The sequence below is a fragment of the Mixophyes fleayi genome, chromosome 4 (genome assembly GCF_038048845.1).
Source record: "Mixophyes fleayi isolate aMixFle1 chromosome 4, aMixFle1.hap1, whole genome shotgun sequence".
Taxonomy (NCBI): Eukaryota; Metazoa; Chordata; class Amphibia; order Anura; family Limnodynastidae; genus Mixophyes; species Mixophyes fleayi.
In genome coordinates this window covers 255,575,444-255,598,641 of record NC_134405.1, presented here as the reverse complement: position 1 = coordinate 255,598,641, position 23,198 = coordinate 255,575,444, and the positions used below count along the sequence as shown (strand labels likewise).

General features: G+C 37.6%; 1 protein-coding gene across 5 annotated transcripts in view; it reads right to left on the bottom strand.

The window, feature by feature from the left end:
• Positions 1 to 23,198, bottom strand: part of PPP2R2B (protein phosphatase 2 regulatory subunit Bbeta) — a 286,470-nt gene that overhangs the window by 12,409 nt on the left and 250,863 nt on the right. For all 5 annotated transcript variants that reach the window (XM_075209660.1, XM_075209659.1, XM_075209658.1 and 2 more), the window contains 2 exons: positions 3,888 to 4,065; positions 3,184 to 3,348 (listed from right to left, as the gene is read on the bottom strand). In XM_075209660.1, coding sequence (XP_075065761.1) covers positions 3,184 to 3,348; positions 3,888 to 4,065 — 343 coding nt within the window. The remainder of the gene's footprint in view (positions 1 to 3,183; positions 3,349 to 3,887; positions 4,066 to 23,198) is intronic.

Genomic DNA, 23,198 nt, shown 5'->3' with positions numbered 1-23,198 from the left:
AAATTTTTCTACGGTTTAGGAGCCAGAGCCAAAACTTATGAGCCAACAATTTCAAAAAAATATTCATTCACCTGCCTGTAAAGAGCTTTCCAGAGTAGGCCAGGCAGCGGAGGAACGTCTTAAACAAAACAGCTAAACGATCCTGCTGCTGGGAAGCTTAGCTTTATCTCGCAAGATGAGACTTTGATCTGGTCTCTCTCCCAACAGCACTGAAGTACTGCACTGAGAGTGACAGTGTAGAAGTGAAGAGAGCAACTAATTAATTCTGATTCATTGCTAGACTGACTTTCTCACCAATGTCTCCACCCCGCAGTAAGAAAGCCGGGCATGCAATTCCTGGAGACGGGAAAGAACAGAGAGAGAGGGAGACCCGAGACAGCCGGGTGCCCCCTGTAGACTGGTCACCAGGGTTAGTTTCCTTGTCGTCATGGTGACAGAATTTCCTCAAGTCTTGCATTAGCATGCTACTAGGATATTGTTTCAAAAAAATGTCTTGTACATCTATTGATCAATTCTCTTATTCTCGATTAAAGCTAAAAATCTTGCAGGCAGAGTCGGCACTCCATTTGTCTTGTTTCATACCCCTGTACTGCAAGCAACACAGCGTGCTTTATCTCCCCATTGTATAAAGATGCAGAATATTTTAGCAATTTGATAACACAGTTATTTAAGTCACAGATATGAAAGTGTATGTGTACTGCCCTCTTAGTTGATCTGGTATATGCTATAACAGCCTTTTTTATTTGGATGAAGGATTTTATTTTTCAGAATAGATGAAACAAACCAAAACATTACTCCTGCTATGGAAATCCCTTTACTCTAAATCTACATCACAATAAATTCCTTAATAAAAGATCTCCATTGCTTTTTCAAGACAGTATATACCAGTATTGTATATTAGTCAATCACTTTTATAGTCAAGACTTAAATCCTTTAGCATGTAGTGTTTATAGTGTTTAGCTATACTCAAAGTAATAACAGTGCTTTTGATGCTGAAGTGGCAGTATTGCAAGTCCTCCTATGTTCTTAACAGCTTCTCCTTCAAGCTCATTACAACTCGGAGGTCACACACTGAGAAGGGTAGGACATTAGCTTGAACCCAATGCTTCAGTGAACAAACTAATGTGTAATGTACAGTTGTATCCTTCCTTTTAAGTTAATTAAGGGACACTTCCTTCTGCTGCCTGTCATGCTCTTCACATTTTACAACGCAATATAATGATGTTCACCTGCTAGTAGAGGATGGGGAAGTTTATAAGCCATATAATACACAAGTGATGTTAATATATGTATCAACTACTATAAAACAATATCTGATGTTATCACTTCATTGTTCATTATGGAAACTTGCATTTATATTAAGAAATAATACAGCTCAGCTACTGCAAACTATTTAAATGGCTACTGGAAGTTATTTTGGATTTCTGTGACCTGTATAAGAAGCTTAAGGCCTCAAGTGACTTCTAATATAAATATAATTTACAGTAGGGGGTGAATTAACCCATAGAACGGCACCGAATATGAAAGAACAAGCAGGAATATAAAGACTACATGCATTGTGAATTATAGTACCTTCACAATATTATGTTGCAAGGGATATTATCATCACATTATGGTCACTTATCATGGGTAGTACTTAATGATTAGAGTAGTTTTGCTTTATAAGATACATAGCAAAAATAAATTAAAAACTTCCATGTGTCATCTGATTTCAGAACCTAGAGACAAATGCACTTCAATGTGCAGAATAAAACAATAACCTGAAGAGTAATAATCAGTTCAGCAAGAATGACAACATTCTCAGTAAACACGTCTGTGGAAATACTTGTTAAATATTAAAACATATTTGTTGCAGGCATTTTCCAAATTATTTCTCACTCTAATGATGGTCTCCAGAGATACAAAGATAATGCTTTTAACTTTGATCATGGTCATTTTTTTTTTTAGGGTAAACTATAATAGTTAACACTAAGAAATGCCCACTGTCTTTACACAAGGTCATATAACCTAACATTTTAAAGATAAACGATAAAGTAAACAAAAAATATATAACTAAACATAAAATATGTTAATATGTAATATTGCCTAACCTAGTGATGGGCAACAGGTGGACCTAGAAACCTTCACCTGCTGCCTCCCACTCCTCCCTGCTTTATTGCTGGATCTGTTTGTTTTAGCTTGCAACACGTTTAAAATTTTTGCTGATATGTTATTACAGAGAGGCGTCTCTTTCTTTGATGAAGTGTATTGTTTTAACGTATTACTAAGATTATGGGTAATGTGCGACCCCTTTAAGGGTGAGGATAGCCCATGCAGTTTAACCTATCCATGAATACCACACAGCTGTGTCTGCAGAATAGAATTTTTCAATTGTTGTATTGTTGGGGATGTCTGCCCAGTACCCTAAGTCACTGACTTGCATGATTAAGCTCTCTAGTGGACCGATATTTATTCTACTGCAAATTTACAATATGCAACCAGAACAAGCATGTGGTATCATAATATTTTATTAATTCAGTGAGGAATTTTGTCCAAAAGTTTCTAAAGCAGAAAAGTGAAGTAAATTGGTAGTAAAATTACGGTACTCCATATTCTCTAAAAATGCCCACACCTCCAGTTTACCAAAGAAGTGGAGACAAACTGGAGAATAATTGGCAATATTTTCTGTAGAATATGAAACACACTTACCACCATCTTACCACCACATGTTTGGAGAATAATAGCCTGCAGTATATACTGCACACTGGCAGAGAAATCACCATGGCAACCTCCATTACAGAACGGAGGACCTGATCATATTTTATCTGTATACGGATTTCTAAGAGTCATACAAAGATCACTCATGTCAAAGTTTTTAAATAATTGCATTTTTGTGGTTATTTCCACTTAAGATGTCAAATACGACCTATAACTTATTTGTTGTGAGACTTTCGAAAGTGGTTAATCAGGAATTTAAAGTTTTTTTCAAAGATCTCTAAATACATTACAACCAAATTATGTGTTATATCTGTATCATTGTGCAGACATTCATTTCACAATAAACCTTCGTTGCCCTGCGTTTCCTATACAAACAGGCAACTTGCATACCATGCCAACCTACCTGGAGTAAGGCCGACACCTCTCCTTTGTGATATAAACCAATCAAAATAAAATAAATGTGAATGTAGTTAAAAGACGACTCACACTTTGAATGCTTGTCACACAGAGCAGATGATCTCATGTCACAGAGCCGTATCGTTCCTTTACTGCTACTATATACAAACGTGTTGCAATTATGCGGGTGAAACTCAGCGGCTGTTATGACTTCTGTGAGTTCTTCCATGTTGGTTGGTTTAATGTCCACAATATCTGAAGTTGGTGAAGTTAAGGGCATAGATTCTCTCAGTTATCTGGGAAATCAGGAACATAGTAGATAGGATTTGCTAAAGCATAATAGACCAAATACAATTAGAAATATATTCACCCAATGATTGCTGAAACATGCCGCAAAGAAATCATGAGGTGACAAACTTATATTTCCACAACAAGTGTCTGGAGGCAGCCATTTTGTTACCCTGCGCCAACATTTATGGAAGTGCAGCCTATCATTTCACTAGGAATGAGGACGTGTCTAGTTCCTAATGAATAGAAAGACTGCATTTTCTGTATTATAGGTGGTTCAGTCCACAAAATGTCTGCCTCCACTTTGTGGAGAAAATTGGTACACATTCATTGATTTAATAAATGTTTATTCATGCCAGTAGTACATGGAAATTTCAGACAGTTTAAAATAATGTCAGACTTCATAACTATTAAACATGGAGAGCAACATTTTACAATCACAAAATAGTTTATGAAATGGGGCTCCTCTCTGGCACACCACCATTTCATATCAGCCAAAAGGATACTAAAACTTCGATTTGTTATCTCTAGGTTCCACAGGTTTATCCTCAGGTCATCTGCCGACATGTATGTCTCATAGTCGCTGTTCACAGATATAGAGTTAATGTGATATGTGTGCGCATTGGAAAACACTCTTCGGGGTGTGGCCTCCACCATTAGATCCATGGGCCTTAATACAGGTACCTATAAGAAAGCGAGAAATAAGAACGACTTAGTAAAAGACCAAAATGGCATAAAATTACTTGTTTACCATTTTATTAAATAGCAAAAATGTGAGTTAACCCATAGCAATTATATATTCACTGTATTCAGCCCAGTGCCAGTTAGAGTGAGAAGGGAAACATTGGACATTTGTAGCATCATATTCTGTAAACTGTACAGTGTTCAGGCTACCCGGGAACATTTCAATTCAGTGAATGGAGAAGGGTGCTCTAAAGTAATAAGTAATGCTGTGTTTTCATAAGAAGTCAGCAAAAGTATTAAATCAATAATAATATTTTTTTTAGCAACTTAAACATATTACTGCTTTGCACTATTAAAGGCGTTTCTACACAGATGCTTTTCCTTAGGATCACCATTAAGAGATACAAAATATACATATATAAACTAAACACTAAATGTGCTTCTCCCCAACATACACCACACCCTAATCCCTCCACTCCTTTCACACATTTGGATGTTTCAGAAAGCAGTCTGTGTGGTTGTCAGATGTACATGGCTGAGGAATGTTATGGTACATTGTACAGTAAGACAGAAAAAATACCAACTGCGTAACATATGCATAGAAATAGCATCTTCCATGTTACTGGGGTGTTTTTGTGCCCTTCCACATAGTGCCGTTAACAATTACACTGTTATCAGTAAGGATATTCAACAAAATGTACAACAACGTTTATTACAATAAACTATTTTAAACAATTTTAAGTAAAAAAAAAATTACATAAAAAAAATGGTAACTAAATAATTGAGAACACTCATCTAAAGCTGAACGTTTATTTCCTTTATTAAACCACAACATGCAAGAGTCTGGTTCTATGGCCAATACCACCTTTTTCCTTTACACAAGTTTTCATAAATGCTCCCCCAGTCAGACAATTCATACTTGCCAACTCTTAATGTCAGGGAGACTCCCTGAAATAGGGGTGATCTCCCTCACTCCCTGAATAGTCTGGCATTCTCGCTGATGCTGAGCCAGTACAAGACGTGATTTGGCTTCGCCATCTGTGGCATGATGAAACAGTTTAGAAATTGTGCCCTATGTCCATGTATTGATGCCTATGGAGGTGTCCATTTTCATGGAGACCAAGATTTAATAAAAGACCGACAGGTAAGACAACATGAGACTTCAGTAATGGAGACAGAAATGTAAAAAACACTTCAGTCTCTAGAGATTCATTCGCTGCTTTTCTTTAACGCATAGTTGCCTACTCTCCCAGAATGTCCGGGAGACTCCTGCATTTCTGGGAGACCTCCCGCGCTCCCGGGAGAACAGGACAACCTCCTGATTCTCGCCTCTGCAATAGATAAGTGGCGGGGAGTGGGGCTTAATGATGCAAATATTGTGCCATCTTAGTCCCTCCCCCTGCTGTAATTGTCCAAAATTGTGACAATCGTCTAGGGGGCGAGGCCAAAATGATGCGATTTGTCAAGCCCCGCCCTCACACGCCCACCTCCCCTGTCATCTCTGAAGCCAATGAGGAAAAGTTGGCAAGTATGCTTTAATTTTCTCAACTTCACTAAACTATACAAAAGATGTAGAACTTGGGGGACATTTACAGAGCATATAATCATATTCTATATTTACACTATTGTCTATCACAGCTGGCAAGTCTATAAAACACAGAGTGATGCTGCACAGTAGTGCAGTCATGACTGGTGAATGCTGGCAGCACATCCATTAACCTGGGACAAGTGGTGTTTTATTCAGTGTCCATTGCCTCACAGTGCACCATGTACTGAATTATAAACAAACGCCATGATTTCACTTAGATTTGGATTTGCATGAGAAAGACAGAAATCTTTAATAAGAGAAGCAGAACCGTGATGAAGCAAAAACACAAACACCAACGACATATGTTGTGTAATACTAAAGAAAATATGTAAATGAGTAAAATGACATCAAGTTCCCTGCTGACGCATTTGTGCTTGCAATACAGGCACAGAAGTCAGTCAAGTTGCTAGACAATGGTGCTGCCTATGCTAAGTGTTGCTAAAATTTGGCAGTAGTTTAGCTAGTTTAATTTATGGGGATTTATTTTTCAAATTTTTTTTTTTAAAAAAATATGTTGCCTAAAGGTTTGAGAACCATTAATACCTTTCATATACAATCTTTTCTTTTAACAGGATATCATGGACACACATGACCAGGACAGGAGAGAGAAGAAAGAAGCCCTAAGCTAAGTATATCAAAAGAGGGAATTCATTAATTACAACAGTCAAATGGACACTATTAAATAAAACAATCAAGGGACCTAATAGTGTAGTATATTCAGAACCATGTGACTCAAAATTGGCTTACTAAGAAACATTCGCTGAATGATGAAACTATGCTGCTCTTAATTGTAAACCATAGGGACCCCCTGTTTTATGTTCCCCAAAGCCTTAATCCAACTCTGCCTGTGAGATCCGAGGCATACTGTGATGAGGTATGCTAGATCAGGGAGGCTCTCTCTTAATACAATAAACATTAACTTCTTGTTTGGGCTAGAAATAATGAGATATATCTACTAACCTCTTACAGAAACAAACAGACATTCACACTGTATGAATGAATGCAATAATAAAATGTAAACCTACTAAAAATATATATATATATATATATATATATATATATATATATATATATATATATATATACATACATACATACATATACATATATATACATATATATATATATACACACACTTTTATGATGAGTAAGCGGGTCTAGTCCTCTACTGTTCTAGTCACATAGAGGAAATGCAGTATTTCTGAGGAGGTGTTCTATGTCAATGTAGACCTTACACTGATCATTTAGCCCATGTGCTGAGTAATGGCTTCCATCCCCTACATTTCCAGCTGACTAACGGAGTGCTTACTGAAAATCCCATGTCACAGTAGTCATTTGAACGTTAGGTAGTCTTTGGGCTACGAACTGCAAGTACATATTTGAAGATATATAATTTATGTTGATTTCCTAACAACCATTGAAAGGGATTTCATGCCCCCATTTCCTAGGAACAGAATTGCTATTTTAACCATGGCAACTGACAGCTCGACAGGAATTGTAATTCCAATGAAGCAGTCAGTTTGCCGTCTCCAGTTTTGGAACGTGTGGCTTATTCATCTCAAAGTGAGAAAAAAAATAAATAGCTATTGTGAATAATGTATGTGTTATACCCACTGCCACAGAACAAACTGGAATATCAGATATTATTTTAGACTTTGAATGTTTTGGCTTTACAAACCATGACTACAATGATACATTTAGACACCCACCAACAGTTCATGTGTGTGAAATAATTCTAGCAGTTTATTATAGATCACTCTGTTTTTGTAGCATAAAATAAATTGTGGAAACATCCTCATTTCAGTAAACTGTTTCTTTGCACATAAAATCCAAAATAAATGAAGCCATTTGCATGATTAACAATCATCTAAGTCAGTGCAGATACTTGTAACAACTGAAAGCAATCATCCATTGCTCAGATTAAATGGTATTAAAACAGGATTTGTGGAATATGGTTTACAATAATTACACAGTGGAAACACACAACTAAAACGCCTTTACTGAACCAAGTACAGGAATTCATGTATCAATCATAACTGTGCTTGTTTACTTAGAAATCATTCAGAATTGTTCAAATTCATAGTAAATGCATTTCTGCTAATGACAGTTTATTTATTGAAAGTCTAACTATGGATGTAGGACAGACTTTTACAGATCTATAGCAGCAAGCTTTGAAGCCATCATTCTAGTGCCCAAAAAGTAAGTCTCTCTCAGTGGATGGTAATTTCCAGGAGGCTGACGAATTTCGGGGAGTCCTCCTGGAAGAGTAGTCATCCTCCCGGATCGTTATGGGGGTAGAGATTAATGACGCAATCACGCCATTAAGCCATGCTCCTGCTATGTAATTCTGTGAATTTTGGCATTTCATAGCAGGGGCCAAAATGATGCGAGTCGATGAGCCACGCCCCCACACGCCCACCACTTCCTCCAGAAGCCAACTTGAAAAGTTTGGCAAGCATGGGTAACTGATGTTCCCATCCTCTCTGAGCAGTAAGGGTAGTTAAGCAGTTTAAGCAGCTGTTATGGCAGCAGTCTTTAAAAAAAGTACTGAAACTGTTTAAGCATACACCTGATCTAAATAAAACAAAAACAAAAAAACACAACAAATTTTTCTTAGCCATCTCCAACATATTTGGCAAACAAAAATGGCTGCCAGACACAGACCGTCTGCTACACAGGCACAGGCTCACAGGAATGTCATGTGATGACAGAGGAGGGAGAAGGAGGAAGGAGGATTTCAAAGACGGAGCTCAGTGGGGTGTTTCAAAGTATCTGAAGCCCATGAAGATGACTCCAGTCATCACGGCCCTGCTGCACAATGACACAAACGTCGATCCAAGAGAGTAGGCAAGTAAGCTATTCCTTGGAGTTAACCAAGAAAACACTCAAGCAGTGTGCCTGAACTACCATTGGTGCAGCAGGTTCGGTGCACTGAGTCCCATAGAGATAATGGTGCCCGCTGCATGGGGGAACTAGCGAGTTGCAGGCCCTGATTCCCTCCTCCCTGCACCGGGACCCACAGCTAGCTAGTTCCGCCTTTGCCCAAGCATATACATTTCATATCTGATAGCTGACATTTTATATATAAAACATAACCAAGTGTTTATTCTGAATGCTGTTGGGTGGTAAAAACTTAAGTACTCTTCAGTACAGACAACAGTTACATGGGAAAATAGTAGTTTTTGAGCTTCCTTATTTGTAAATATTAGCTTCTTTGTTTCTCTTTTCAATGCAGTACGGACCCCAAAGAGAGACATGTATGCTTCCTTCAAGGTCCCTGTATAAGGACAGCATAAAAAAAGTTTAAATCTATAAAAAAAACAAAAATAAAAAACCCTGTTTTTTAAACACATTTACATAATCTTAAACCACATACAACTTCTACCCACCCTTGTTTACAAAACTTTGATGTAAAAAAGTAATTTAAATCTCACACGCCAACCTCAGACTAATTTCTTTTTATCTTAGACTGGTGGGTAAGATAACAATATCCTCATACATGCAGTATTGATCAGATTTGTTCAGAAAACTTAAAAAACAAATATACATGGGGACAGGTCCAAAATGTTCATACTGCTCCCTACCTCCTGCGATTCTGGGAATTGTTAGCTTTCTTTAGCCCTCGGGCTTCTCAGATCAATATTGAAAATAGCATTTGAACAACAGTGGACAAAGTTGAAAACTGGCTGCATTGCTTTTTATTTGGATTAACGATTTATTAATATTTTGCATTTAAACGGAGACCAACAAAAATGGGGGTAAGTTGGTTATTTAAATACATAAGTGTTTTCTGGCACTTTGCATTATATAATGAATAGTGATCTTATTGAACATTAGTCAATAACATAAGCCACATGGAGGTAAGAGCCTGTTTCAGTGTAGGTCGGACACTAGAATTAGAGGTGCAGTTACCCTCTGAATCAGCTTAACCAGCACTCATGCTGTTCAGAGGTTCACCCATATTGCAGGTTTCTGAAAAATGATGTTGATCAGCTAAGCTGATAATAACTGTAAGGGCAGCCAATGCACACTGTACTGCACACTATAAGCATCACCAGTACAGTTACATTTGCTGCTCTGAAGCACTCCTTGCCATACAGGGCTTGGAGAATTAGTCCAAAGAGCCCTGCGAATATTTTGTGTATTCATTTCACTACTAGGCAAAAACTCACTTTAGGGAAAGTATTTGTATAATTCTTCTTGATCCATGACCACAGTATGTAAGGTACTATCTGCTCAAAATCCCATGGCAAGGGGCAATTATGTTTTGGAGCTGGTGAAAAAGACCTATTAAACTCAGAAAATGTAATTTACTGTACACATAATAAAAAACAATAGTAATGAACTCACCACGGGCTGACAGCTGCTACTCTATGGTTACTGCAGAGCCAATGTGAGACTCCACAGAACAGCCTCATTGTTCGCACTCGGCATCTTTTATATTTGTGAGGGTATTGTGAATGCAAAGTCTGCTGCTTATTACCAAAAACGCAGGCAAGTACGAGGCATTAAAGAGCAATTATATCGGGGTAACCAAGTTAAACTCGCCAGATCAAGAACATTAAGAAGCTGTCAAATAAAATATGCCACTAACAAATTAAATTAGTCCTTATTTACCAGAAGAAATCCAGTGATATTTGATTCTCTTTAATGGCTGCATTTAATTGGAATGCATAAAACATATTTCAGAGCAAGCATGCAGTTAGTGATCCCATCAGCGTGCCAGTCAGCCCTTTCTTTTGAACTGCTCATTACCTCTGTAGAGGTAACAAGCTGTTTTATGTGGATTGTATGCACAAATCTAATGCTGTATAAAGGAAAAATAAGGAAAAATGTTTGACAATTTATCACATTGTAAAACAAAGACAATAAAGATTTACACATAATAAAAGGTTACATTACATATATTATTTAGGTAATTATTTATTACAATGTGTCTCACACATCATTTGTCTGGGTATTCATTAACCATTTCTCTTTTGGACCAGCAAAATTATCTTTTATGGAGAATAAATGTGGCATGTAGTACATAATCCCAAAGACCATTATAAAACACAACTTACGCCCAGGCAAATGGCTTTCCAATGACTTGACACTGTAGTTTTAGAAGACATATGCCCACACTAAATTTTCCTGGCACAGTCCATATTTGATAAATGGTCACATGTGTGATGCTACCAGAAACTGGTCTCGTCCCATTTTGAAGAGACATTATATGGCCAAATCAAGATGTGGTATGGGTGGATCTGGGCTTTAACTTAAATTATCTACATTCAAAAAATGTGAGAAGTACTATATGGAAAAAACGCAATTCTTAAGCCCCCCTGTTTCCTGCTAATAATCAACCCGTCTGTCTGAACTCCTAGTTGGACAGACAAAAAGGGTGTACACACTCATTTTATAGTCTTACTTATCACAATAACTCTATGAACGTTACCTTACAGAATAAGCCTAAACAGCTAACAGACTTAAAATATCTTGAAACTAACTAGTGTATTTATTAAGGTTAGCAAAATTTCTACTCCGTATCAAAAGATTTTAAATGAGCTTAACATCTGGAGAGCCACAAGTTGTCCAGGCCTGAGAGAGAGCCTACAGAATTGTTAGCCAGTTATCGGCTGGCAAAGCATGCTGGGGATTGTGGTTTCACAACACTTGAAGAGCCACAGGTTTTCCAGGCCTGCTCTATCCTACATCAGGAAAAGGTTTGGTGCCTTGAGGCTATAGAAACACAACCATAAACCTCTTCCAACAATTACCACCAAAAATCAATACACATAGAACACACAACACATTTGGAGAATGGCCACAGCACATTCATTAACAAAGGCGAAAACAAAATTAGTAACTTCATTCAAACACTGTACATCAATTTTCCATCAGCTCAGCTGTTGGCTCTGGGCCACACATTAATGCCACAGCACAAATTTAGAGAGCTTTACCAAGTGAAATAATCTTTATGCCCGACTCTTGAATTCCTGTTTTCCATAAAGATTGCTTTCACACATGCATCCTGAATAGCCATGACCAGATGATCACACCTACATGCCATAACACCCTCCATCCTCAGTGGGAAAGCACTGACCTAGTCTTTTAAAGCTAAAATGCCTCACCACTAAATGGTCAGGTTTCTTAGCAAACCTGGTAATAGAATAATTACATTTGTTATTTCATAAAAGTGTTCAGGTTAGAGACCTGAAACCACATTTCCCTTGTGATCATTTAATACCAAAAACACACTGTGGAAGACCTGTAAACTGTGCTAAATCCCGCTTAACACAATGAATAAGGTTCAGACTCTCAAACCATTATCTCTAAGATTAATGAAAATGCTGTCAGAAGCTTACCTTTTTTAAAAAAGAAAGTGAGCTTGACCATTAATTCAAATTATTACACTTTATTTGTATAATACAAACATATTACATCAGTCCCAGCCATGGAGAAGTTTATAATCCAGTTTCTCTACTGGTGTTGTGGAAAAACTTCTTACAGTCAATCACTGTCAAAAGCATTAATCTGCATTTAACACAAGGAAGCTAAAAAACAAAACAAAAAAAACTTTAAACTACCTATTGTTTTTATGAAATCAGTCTGCTACACTAAGGGAAGATTCAATCCAGCGCAATGTCTCCCTGGATCAGTCCACGGAAACACATTGTGGGCGACAATTTGCGCAGCTGAACATCGCGGGTCATAACCGGCAATTGAATCTCACCCAAAGAATGAAATGCTAACAGCTCTTGCTTAATAGCCAACACAGAGTTTGAGAATATTAATAGATAAATAAATGTAGCAGGTTAGACCTATAGATGTGTCCCCCTTTAACTAGGATTTCAGACCAACATGATCTGGAGTGGCAGTGATGACAAAAAATAAAATCTTGCATTATGATTCATGACTTTGAAATCGGTATTGCATGTCACATAAAGAAATTCAGGTGGTGCAAATGTATAACTGCACTGTGCATGTATGACAACACGATGTAGTTCACATACCTACATACAGACTAAGAAAGAAGCAAATCTTTCCAATTTGGACTATAACTGATCAAGAAAAATTGAAAATAAAATAAAATATATACACACACACATAATATAAAAATATATATATATATATATATATATATATATATATATATATGGTAAACAAGGGTATGGGTGCCGTTTGTTCATTTAAAATAGTGTGTTTATTTATTTATGCTCTTTTTGGTGTTCCATTATGCGATGACCATTAGGGTGACATCGTTTTCATTCCATTTGTCTCAATCTTGGTCTGGTTTTTACTATAACAGAGGGAACCTTAGTGGGGCATCGCACTTTGACCTGTGCCACATTTTGCATGCATGGGACTAATCTGGCTGCAACAGTCTTCTTTGTGTTTTCCTGGAGCTCTCAGATGGTGCTCAAATCCGATTCTAGTGGGTCAATCTGCGAATGTGTGAACCGGCTTGTGGATGCACACTGGAACCCAGTTCCAGATTCAATAACACAAAATTGTATAGCAGCGCCTGCCTCTTACCAATAAAATTGTAAAAATAATACATATATAAAAAAATCTAACAAGTCTGCCTATCAATGAAACCTTATAAATGTAATACTAAAAGTACATTTAAAAAAAAAACAACAGTATTGATTAAACACATTAGAAAAAACGGCAAATCACTATTATTCAACGCAATTTCCTTCCAGCGTACACGGATTAAAAAAATACAAAGAAGCTGCAAGCATTACAATAATATCTGGCTTATTGAATCAAGTTGTTTGATATAGAGTTAGTTCCAGATTAAATTAAAAAAAAAAAAAAAGTAATTAAATAAAACATTTTAAAAAAACAACGATGTAAACAAAACAGGAAAAAAAAGGCTTTATTTACATCGTAAAGCATTTTTTTCCCCTTTAGGGGGCCTCTGCTATTGCCATCTCAGGATTATAGCGACGCTGTACATGGTAAATTATGGGGAACCTTTGCTGGACACCCCACGCGAAAAGTACAGCCGCCAATTGTCTACATTGGCCCAGGGGCTCTGTTAAATAGGGAGAAATCTGGAGACTAGGGCTTTTCATCCATTTAAAAATATACCCCTAAGTGTCTTTAGATAAAGGTAACAGACATAAAACAAATCATGCTAACCCTCCCTTTAATTTAGGAGTTTAATTCTGAGCTCAGATAATAGCTATAATTAATGCTATTTACATTTGGGTGCTGTGATTATATTTTCTGATTTGTTCAATCAATTTATTGTGTTGGTGTGTTTAGACAAAGTAGGGTTTATCAGTCTTATCCTGCGTTTTAGACTTTGATACTTTTATTATCTATCAATTGAAAAAAATGTGCACTTTTTGGTTTACCCACTTGATTACTACCTCACTTGACCACCGCCGGTAGGGTATATATCTATAGTAATACAAATACATGTAAACATTTGGACAATGAGCACATAACCACTATTAATCTCATTTAGACCACTGGAAAATGCCTGAAGAATCTAAGACCGTAACTACAAATGAAGAATCTTCCAATATTAAAAATCTATGTCAATGAAACAATTTTTTACCCTGGTTTCAACAGCTCTAGCTGTCGTAACAGCAGTTTTCATGTTACTGCCAGGAAAACTGACCAAAAACAAGGGATTTACCACTCAGAACAGTCCCTAATACAAGACATTAACCACTTCAGTCAAGCTGGACCACACACTCCAGTGACAGATTATACCAGCCAATAATGTTAACACCCCAAAACCATGAATCAGGGATCTCATGGACGTCTTAAAAACACTCAATATGCTAGTGAAAGACTTGTCTAAATTGCAATTTATTCGTAACAAACCAGTATATTGTATATTTAAGATACATTTAATCTTTAAAATTCCATATGTATTGTTCCCATCTGCTCCAAGCTCTACCTCCTACCACTTGGGATACAATCTGCCACTGCTCACCTTAACAAACTGTTTAGACATATATTAGTCTCAGCTGCCTTGTGTTAAACACTTACCGATTGCCAATAATCACTTGAAGTGTTTGGAGCACTAGGTTATTTCCAGACTCTGGCACACACATAAAATGGAATATATGACCAGCATTTTTCACACCACCTCTAAATCGTTGCTCAAAGTGTGGGAGCCTTCCATTTCCATATACCCTTGATATAATTTTATACTTATACTCTGTCCACCTGGTCCACCTTTTCTCTGTCTCCTCCTTTCCTCTTCATTTTCTTACTCTCTCTCTGGCGGTAGGCCACTCCGCCTCCCTCCTTGAATTTATATTTCTACCTTCCTCTCTTTTACGCTTAAAAAAATGGAAAAAACTAATTCAGCCTTCTCTTTATATATTATCTTAAATGATTGCCTGATCACATTTTGTCTGCGTTGGGACCCGTTTTTACATCACATACTCTCTATGCATATGTCCATGTGTGAGTGCTTATATATTTCAAAGTCTTTTTCTGACATCGTTTGAGAGTGTAATGCACTGTACTTTGCATAAAGTTTGTAACATTTCCAAATACATAAAAAAAATATTTTTTTTACACAAGGTACAATATTAGTGTTAGCAATCCTGTTTGACAACATATTTCTTTTGCCGTTTAACATGAGAAATGCCGATACTTGCATTCCCATTGCCACCACCTCTGAAGTGAGGAAATGAAATATTCAAAGAATGCAAAGTGGGTTTTTTTAATGGACTAGCATGTATATATTTAGTTAATATAATATTAACTGCTGAAGATTTTTCAACGCAACATTGATTTCTTTGCAGTACAATTGTTTTCTGACTGAGAGGTTTCTGCATAAGCACCAATTATTGAAATACAAGAATATTTTGTTAATAAAGGTGTCCCAATCCCTCAAATCTGGATAACTAGAACAGATAATGTAACTGAAACGTATACTTGCTACAGAATACCTGCAGTTTTTTGTTCATGGTCTCATGCATTTCCTAATTAATTAACTATTAGTCTTTGATGATAAAATCACACCATCTTAGCAAGCTCTGCTGAGTTTATCCTTTTTCAAAATAAAGTCAATCACTATTTTAACCATTGTTAATAGTCAGTGCCTATTGAAGGATAACTCCTGCATTGTGAGAGAATATAATTAGACCCAGGAATAAAAAATTTCCTGGGTCCAATACCCAAGTCCCTATTCCCTATCCCCGATTTATGATTACATATCGTAAAACTTAACGCAAACAGCCTTGACCTTTTTGACCCCAATGTCATTTCTGCTGCCCCATCCCTTTACTGTGACCACCAAGACTTCAAGTGTATAAAATATTTTTTATTTGCATAGATTTTTAGTTTTAGCACGTCGAGTCTCCCCACATCCTGTCAGGTACAGACGTATTAGTAGGGATGAACAAAATTGCAGCAGCATTTCAAAGAGTTTATAGTCTAGAACATGGATAACCAATATCACGTTGTTCTGCTCTGTGGCATGGTTGGGCTAAGTTTGGCAAAACTTAAGACAAATTCTGGTGGCGAGTCACGTGTAATTTTGTGGGCAAATATGAAATGAAGCAAACATTTATCATTGAAAATGTTGCTCATTTCTAGTTATTAGTCTTCTTTACATATGTAGAAAACTATTCCTTAGTGGAAGTCAATTAGATGGTAAAAAACATTTCTGAATACCATGTTATCACCAGAACTTTCATCCCAAGAGAAAATATATTGGCGGACTTGACCTGATTCTCAAACTCTAATAGGCCTCAGAAGACTGTGAGCATGGTTTGAGAAGAATGGGCAGAACCATGGATTTGGGCGTATCTTGGAGTGGTCATAGTGAGTTATTGGATGGCCTTCTTGTGTCTCAATTTTGCCTTTTAAAATGCTGAAAGCTGGCAGTTATGGTATAAATCCAACAAATATAGAAAAAAAAAAAACCAGTACAATACTTTCCATGATTTGAGAAACCCTTTTATTAAATATTTACTTTTGCAATGATCTTGACAAAGGCGAAAATGGAGTTAGTTATACCTCCAAGGGGATAGAGAAAAATGCCAACCTTCTTAATTCTCTTATCTCGCTTTCCTATTAACAACATTGGCAACATGTTTCATCTGAACACGCAAGGTGAGAACAAACTGCAATCAAGAAAATCACTCAACAGTTTTCTATGTTCAAAAATCCAGCTTTAAATATCTACTAACACTTTGCAGAAAATGGAATTTGTAGCCCACTCAAATCTACATAGGTGCCAGACACCAAAACACAAATACTCAGACACCATATAGTTTGATACGGTTGTAGAATTTCTTCTAAAGTCACCTTTTTACATGTTTGCATGAAAGGCAAATATGCATCACTAAGTATCTTCATACCACGTACTGGCTGGAGTCTATTTAATATGACAGACTGTAGAAGTCTTCCAGCACACTGACTATGGATTACATAGTGTCACAGGAACTTTAGTACACAAAACAGCCCAATCAACAATTTAAAGCATTCTTGCAGGAACATAGAGGGAGGGGCATGTTTAATAAAAATTGTACATTGCAGTTTTGGCTTTTATAAGACTACACTGTTAAAAATAGACCGTCAGATTTATGTGAAATACAATAAAGTGTATATAATATACAAGTTTAAAAATGTTAAAACTACTACTGGTTGTTATTGTGAGTTATATGTACACCTAACCGAAAAAGTGTCATTAAGCCAACAAACCTTCACTAGTATTGTAGTTGGCTTAAGAAACTTTTCCATTTCCAGCTCTGACATCTAAAATGACTTCACATTCTATTTTAGCACCATGATTTTTTTTTGTGTGACAAAAACAGTCCTGCATAATGACTGCCACCGAGAGAAATGGATGATTTAAATACTGGCTATCGAGCAGTATGTCACAGCAACAGCTTCAGTGGAAAGATTAGAGGACTGGCCTTGTCAGGGTCTTGTCACTATTCTGTTGTCCCTGGAGGCCTTGGCAGTGGGTGGAATGATGTCCATGCAATAATGAGAAGAGAATAATGGCATTGCATTAGTATGGAGAAGAATGTCAGTGGAAAGAAAGCTTTAGTTTAATCTGTTACATAAAGGTGACAAGGCTAAACTGCACATTTCACTGCTTTTTTGCTTTTTGTAAATTAAAAGAAACATAATTTAGGCCAAGATTTTGACAGTCTTCTATTTCACTTAGAATTTTCAGATGGTTAAATTCCTTTTCAATGGGTAAACCCATGGGCCCAGATGTTTTCTGTACACTCTTACAGCTGCACAATCACCTATGTAAAAGATTTTACTAACATACCCCTCCCACTAGCCAGAGCCCGGGGGTGTGCTGGGGTGCTGTTGCTTCTGTAATACAGAACCAGCAAAGCAATTTAGCTCATCACTTTTAAAAAAAAGCGGAGGACGGAAGTTGCAAGAGACTAGTGATTGGTCATCCTGCTCACACCCAGTTTTCAGCCAGGGCTTGAAGAGGAATGGAGGAGCCTGGGAAAAATGACCGCTTGGGTTTCTGAAGGGGTTACATTGTGGGGGAGGGGCGCATTAGTAAAGTCTTTTCTGATGGTGGTACTGCAGATTTAGGAAATTACCATGACCATAGAAGACTGATGCTAGGAATGCTGATGCAGAATCTTTAGGTTTACCTCTAGAACGTCACGCAAGATGGCAGCTCCCATCTATGTAAATTCAGATACTTCCACAGCAGTACAGGGTTTAGAATTGCTGCTTCATAACACAGAGACCCTGGATTTGATTCTGACCAATGTGAGTTATTAATGCATTGTTTGTATGCTTGGGTTTCCCAAATACACAAATAACAGACATATTGGTAGGCTTACTGGCTTCTGACAACTGGTGGATCCAAGGGGAAGCGATGGGGGCGAAACACAATCAGTGCGTCCGGGCGGCATACTCTGCCGGTCTGTCTCTGCCAAACAGACTTGCACAGTAGTGTAAAAACTGGGCACAGACTTAAACCCTTCCCCCCCCAAAAAAAAATAAAAAAAAAATCTAGGGAAATGACACCAAGCTCCACAGAGTCAGGGACAAATTAAAATGTAAAGTTCTCTAGTTGAGCAAGACTGCAAACTATTCTGGCTCTAAATAATCAAGAGTGCAGGCCTTGTGTCACAAAGGAGGAAATAAAGGTTTCTACTGCTATTCGTGTACTACAAAGATGCACATTCATAGTGAGTTATAATCATCCTTATGCTTGAAACATAAAATGTGGAACATTAAGTGATTTAATCCAATATACAATGTTGTTAGAGGCATAATCATTTACAAACGTAATGAACTGTTGTGGAGCCCCACACATTGCATTCCTAATCTGGCTGGAGATGAATATATTGCAGCAGGTATAGAATCTCTCACATTACGGTGCTGGGGCTCCATGTGTAAGCACAATGTCAGTTGTTGGCAGGCTTTACCCATGTCCATCTGTGAATACACACCAGCTCGAGAGGTCTGCAGTAGCCATAAACAATGCACCCGAGTAGACAGATAATGCAATCTTGGACAGTTCAGCATGTAGTCAGACATTACTCATGGGGCCAAGATGTAGAGGAGTAAGACAATCATCCCAACTATTCCCTTTATTGTATTTTAATTAAAAGTAGTCATCATTGACTAATGAGCTCTGTCATAAATATTCCTCTTTAAGAGGTTTCAAATAATGATTTTTTTAAGTAGTCTTACACTAGGATGTTATGAAAAGAAAGTCATTACCATACGGTTCTTTACTCAATTTACTTTCACAAAACCACTGTACAATTGTTCGATGTATGCAAACCAAACAACTTGAGTAACAGGGAAAGTGGAGTCAGAATAGCTTACATTATTCACAGTTCTGGGACACTAGACAATCCGTGTATTTCAAGCTCAGAAGCATCCCAGGTTATGTTCTCTATTGCAATGCTTTAATGGCTGTACCGCAGGGGGATCAAATTCTTAACGTAATCTAGAAATGATGCTCTCGGACACAAGGGGATGTCACCTTCACTGGTCCTGGAAAGATTGGAGCTGGGCTTATCTCTCTGCACTCTGCTCCATGTGACGGCTGTGACAATGGGAAACCGTTCTGACTACTGAACTGCAGCAGCCACTCACATTTTTGTTAAGTGAAAATATTAACATTTAGCTGAACATTCCCTATTTAGCTACCAAGCTGCATTGGACTGATCTTTGAGACTGAAAAAAATAAGTATATATTTCAATTACTTGGCAAAAACAATATAGTAAATAAAAACAATGTACAAAGTAAACAGATACGTATTTTCCTGATAAGCATTTGGTTGAATGCAGAGCATTCTGGGCAATTATTCACTTTAATATAGAGTTCAATGTCTTAGGGGTTCTCAAGCCACTCTTCTAAGTTCTCACTGCAACTGTTGTCCACATTGGATGTAAGATGCAGCCTATTAATTAATTGAGAACCAGTCGCATCAGGTAGGAAAGTTAATTGCATTTTTTTTCTAGTGGTTCCTACTGAATAGTCATCTATGAAGAGCACTGGAAGAGTATCACAAAACACCTTGGATTTGGCACTGGTGTATATAGATGGTCCACCAGTACACATTGAGGTGCATTGCTACTCTCTCTGCTCCCAAGATTAGCGTCTAAAAACTAGAAGGAGGAAAAATCTAAAAAAGCACAGTGTGCAAAAGTGTACATGTCACATCTAGGTGCAATTTCCTAGCACTTTAGAACCACCACTTTCATTAAACTCTTAAGTTTTTCTTGAAAATGAGTAAGGCTAAACCAAGTAGTAGAAATGAAAGGGGTCATCAGGTTTCTATTGCATGTGTCACTTGTGTGAAAGATGCTTATTACATTGCTCGAAGTACCAGAAATGTGCTTCTCTACTGAAGAGCAACATGAAATATATACATGTCTGCACCTTCCACTGTGTCTCACATTCCAACTATGCCGCACCACTGACAGCTGCACAGAAACACAATAGCCACACAAACACACCAACAGCTACAATTGTCCCATACACTGTAAGCTTGCAAGCAGGGTCTTCTTACTGCTCTGTCTGTATTACCCAATATTGTTTTATTACTCTGTTTGTTCCCAATTGTACAGCGCTACGACATTTGCCGGCGCTATATAAAAGGTTGATGATGACTACTTATTCCTCTACCTCATGTATTCACCACACCTCAGATTGTAAGCTTATTTGGGCAGAGCCATCTTTACCTTCTCTTTTATGCCATTGTACGTAATTTGTTTGTATTATAATCACCTCAATATAGAGTTCTGTGTAATGCTTTGGTGTATTATAAAGCACAACAATAATATTAATGCAAAATGCACCCCTTTTAAAGTATATGAGGAGACACGAACACCACCCCCACTCTAAACTGGAGCTCTAAGGCACTCTAAAGATGCGGCCTCTCCTTTATCTCACTTTAATAAATTTGCTCTGCAAATACTACATATTTGGACTCCTTCACAAAACCAGAGGAATGCCCAGTCTCATTCTTCCCATTAGCCAGTTCAAACTTCTGATCCTCCACAAACACAGTCATCTTGCTCCGCAAATCCATGCATTGTGGTGCAAATCTGGAATACCAAGGTGCAAAGCTGATTTTCATTGCATCTCGGCTGTTATCTGCTTCATAAATTACCCCCACAGCCCGCTTTCCCCTGCAATTTAGCTCACAAAATGTCTGCCATTTTGTGTAGGAAACACTTCATTCATTGCAGGTATACAGGAAAACCCTCATAACATGCATCATTGACAATATTGTAATACGATTTCAAGCCGTATGCATTGTGACTTATAGACAAACAAGGTGCTGGAGCATGACTTGGTCAGTGGACACGATCGTATTACAATTCTAACACGCTATAATTATTCACCTTCCAGTTCAAACTTGTAGGGGTTGTAGAATAAGAACAACTAAAAAATAAAGGACAGGCAACAAATGCAGCACTTCATTTTAATTTAATGGGGGGGATATTCTAGTTGCAAATATGCAACGGGGATAGACCCTACATCCTGCCATAGTGAATGTACAAACTATAGCTAAAACAAACAAAAAATCCCACTAAATTAAAGGCTCAATAAAAATGTTTATGTACTAACATTTACAACAGCTGAAGCCTATTGACCTCATGTTATTACACTACGAAGTCATGCAGAATAACAAAATTCAGAGCGTAATGGATGCTATAGACTTAATCACTTTGTGTCACATGGAATTCTGATAGTCAAAAACATTGAGTTACATTACACAAGAGGTCAGAAATCCAATAATAATCCCATGTTATGTGATAACACGACTTCACATATAAAGACAGGAACCACCTGCCAGGCCTTCTGGGAGGAAGTGAGGAATCTAGTGTGCGCATTTGAGAGATACCAGTCTTCCTTCTGAATGAGACAGGAGTCCAGTGAGGTCTTTGGAACTCTCCTCTGCAATTATATCTTGTCGCAGTGACACTGCTAGGTTCTCAGAAGCCCCAAGGCCAGTACCTACAAGTAAGCTCAATATACATTCACAGTACAAGTTGCCACTAATAAACACAGAAATATTATAGCCATACTATAATAACCACACAGCTGTAATAGTTGGTTAGCTAAGGGACAGGCTAGTACAGGCTGAGTACAGTAAGGGTATATTTGCATAATTGCGACAGGTAGACCTGGACAGACCCATATACACCTGTCAGGAGCCGTACATCTCGCAGCTGCTGAAGAAATGATGCAACGATACGTGATGATGAGGATGATCAGCAGAACTATTTAGACTCTTCTGATTACAGACTGATTCTACAACTGATAGTGCTTCATTCATTAGTATGGCTGCTATATTATACGTTGCAGTCGTCTTTTTGCATTAATAGATATCCACTTAGACTGCGCCAGAAAAAATAAAGATTTCCATTTGATTTTTAAAGGGGAACATAACATGTTTGTGTTTAAAGTCACTAAAATGAAATTTGGATTTTGTATGCATTTGCATTTAATATGGTAAATGCAGCTTTCATATTTACTACGAGCACTGGTAAACCACATCTATTCTTTCTCAATACTATTGTAGCGCTTAAATGTAGACACTCGTTACTCCTTGGGTAAATTTGGCGCCTTTGCTAGTGTTGTAGAGCTGGATGTATCATGAGATGTGTCCAAAAGAACATATGTACATAAATATTTTTTTCCCTGTGCAGGTCTTTTGATGCTTATGTTCAGGCACAGATGCTTCCTACTCTACATGTGACCCAAAGTCACCTAGTTGCACAATCCCTATGGCATTATAAACAACGTTTATTCATAGAGATTAAAATGCATTAGTTGGCGATTGGTATATATAATTTAAAATTTTCTATCAGCATGCTGCCATGTGTGCTTCCCTAGCTCTCCATGTCTAAGCCGAGTAGTGTGTATCTGTGACTTTGCAGGATCTCTCAGTAAGCTGTCACCCTAGGGAAAACATTCAGGACAGGGAAGATGAGCTTCATCACACTTGGCTCATTCCAGCAGCTCAGTAGTCACATCTGTTATGTGGAACAGCTCCAAGATGATATCTATCCCTTCAGTGAATTTGAATGCAGGCAAAACAGCTCACTGCCTCTGACCTCCCCCTGG